The sequence below is a fragment of the Ciona intestinalis genome, unplaced genomic scaffold (assembly GCF_000224145.3).
Source record: "Ciona intestinalis unplaced genomic scaffold, KH HT000442.1, whole genome shotgun sequence".
NCBI classification, from domain to species: Eukaryota; Metazoa; Chordata; class Ascidiacea; order Phlebobranchia; family Cionidae; genus Ciona; species Ciona intestinalis.
The window spans coordinates 975-3,523 of record NW_004190763.1 but is presented as its reverse complement, the minus strand read 5'-3'; the positions used below and the strand labels follow the sequence as shown (position 1 = coordinate 3,523).

General features: G+C 42.2%; 1 protein-coding gene across 1 annotated transcript; it reads right to left on the bottom strand.

The window, feature by feature from the left end:
• On the bottom strand, positions 1–1,227 carry LOC113475420. Its single transcript, XM_026839589.1, has one exon. The coding sequence runs from the start codon at positions 1,225–1,227 to the stop codon at positions 1–3; it is 1,227 nt and encodes a 408-aa protein (XP_026695390.1).
• Positions 1,228–2,549: the final 1,322 nt, after the last annotated feature.

The following is a 2,549-nucleotide window of genomic DNA, read 5'->3' as shown; positions in this document are numbered from 1 at the left end:
TTACTTCTCGGATGTTCCATATTGAACTTTTGCCTCGAATGCTCCCACGATTGGAACTAACTGCTCTGTCGCAGAATTGAAACGCCGGGTTGACTGCTTCAATCTCGGTTTGCCCACTTTTCTCCAAGTTTCGACAGAAATGAAATTCCCGTTAGTTGCCGTGTCCATCTCCAACATGCATTCTTTACCATTAATACCAACGATCACCTCTAGTTTCTTATTGGAACCTATTTGCTGCTTTATTGGCCGTAACACCTTGACGTTGTCAACGGAGGCCTGCTGCTTCGTTCTGCAAACAGCTTCCACGTGTCCCACATTTTTGCAATAATTGCACTTGGCCGTTTTATAATGGCAAGCAGGGGCAAGATGATCGGCTTTCCCGCATCGATAGCAACGAATTTTCTTTTTATAGGCTTGCTTCTTAGCGGGTGAGACGACAGAGGTTTTCTTTGCTTCTCGTACTTTGTGTACAGGTGCCCGCGTTCCATAAACGGTCTCCTTTGCAACCTTTGCAGCTTCTTCAGCTTGCGTGGCAATTTCAACAGCACGCGTAAATGTCAGCTCATCAGCGTTAACTTTAAAAATTGGCTTCAGTACCGCTTCGTTGGATATGGAGCAAATGAACCTCGTTCGCAATGCCTCGTCCAGCGGGTTTTGTATCGAAGGAAAATCACACGTGCCCGCGTCCTGGCGAATGCGTGCAGCCAATTCTTGCACTGTTTCTCCAGGCTTTCGTTGCATGTTGCTCCAAAACTTGAAACGTTCCCGAATTACAAATCGCTTCGGGTCGAACTGTTGCTTCATAAAGGTTTCAATATCTTCAATTGAAAGGTCGTTGACGGTTTTTACTGGAGAGCTTTGTCCCGCCACACTGAAAAGAAGCTTGTAGGTAGTGGTCGTTTGGTTGGTCAAAAANACTTGAGCCACCCTCGTTTCTGGTACAGCATGTGCCCGTGTGAACGTAGTAAACCTCGACCAATAGTCGTGCCACAGCTCCGATGTAGAGTCAAACGATGTAAAACTTGGAATGGCAACGGAAGACGTTGCCGTTTCACCAGAACCAGCCTTCTCAACCAAGGTAAGAATCATCTTCATTTGTTGTTCATGTCGCCTTTGCTGTTCTTCCTGAAGTTCATCGTGACGCCTTTGTTGTTCTACTTGCTGTTCATCGTGACGCTCCTGCTGCTGTTTCAACTGTTCTTGAATCAGTTTCGCAACTTTTTCCATCTTATGTTAAATTGGAATCTTCAAGACCAAACTGCGTTTTCCTCGTTCAGTTGGTTGAGATCCCGTCCTCGTCGCCAATAACTCTGTTGTGTTCTTGGGTTTGTATTAAGACGCCAAATTGTAGAATGAAAACTAAGGCGAGCACACACGTATCTAAAGGGCACTAAATTGCGACATAGCGACACTGATTACTACATAACTACACAATTAATAATGAAACACGACACAATTAATAATGAAGCACGCTGACTGCGGCACATTGCGCAAGTCACGTGGCTAAGGCAGGCCAGTGCCTTTCTGTCGTGGGTGTGTTCGGAGGCGTGTCCATAACATCTTATATGGCGGCCCATCGTTATCACATGAAAAATCAACTTTTTATTATAATTATTTTTGCGTTTTTATTTTCAATTTCATTTTAAATTTCAGAATATTGGTGCACTGATATAATAATAGAAAAAGTAGTTTGAATGTAAACTAATACTCTCATTATTGTGTTACTTGACTGGTACATGTACAAGCAAGTGCTCTTGCAAATAATGCTGGTCAATATGCTATGCGCAAGCCCGCATCGTCTTTATGACTGCAATTTGTTTCATAACTACGCCCCTCGAGAGAGGTTTACTATGGCTCAGGAAAGACGTTTATGTTTCAATTGTCTTGCGCCTGGACACAGCGCTAGGTTTTGTAGAAGTGGAGCTCGCTGTCGAGCTTGTCATCTTTTCCACCACACTTACCACCACACTCTGCTGCATATCCAACCGTCTTTCACAAAATCGCAAACTAACAGCAGCCGAAATGAAGTTGTCACTACCAACGCAATCATAGGCGGTCCAAAATGTACACGGTTTCGGGTAGTGCCGGTGTCGCGGAAATCTGGTTCCCAAGAAAGCTGGTTCCCATCGGCTACTGCGCATGCGCAGACACAATGTATTTTTATCAGAAATCTAAAAATCTGGTTCCCAGAAGTTAACTTGCATAAATGTAGACATGTTTTTAGATAGTTTATTCTATTTAATGTAAAAATGAAGGTTTGTCGCCCTTATTTGTTGTCGATGACGTGATATGGGCAGTAGTCATTGGTCATACGGCATTATGTATAATTTAAGTTAAAATACAGCATACATTTTTGTTAAGAAGATAAATCTTTAAAAAGAATTAGAGTATAATTACTTCGCATCTAACAACTGGTATTTTTATCAGAAATCTAAAAATCTGGTTCCCAGAAGTTAACTTGCATAAATGTAGACATGTTTTTAGATAGTTTATTCTATTTAATGTAAAAATGAAGGTTTGTCGCCCTTATTTGTTGTCGATGACGTGAT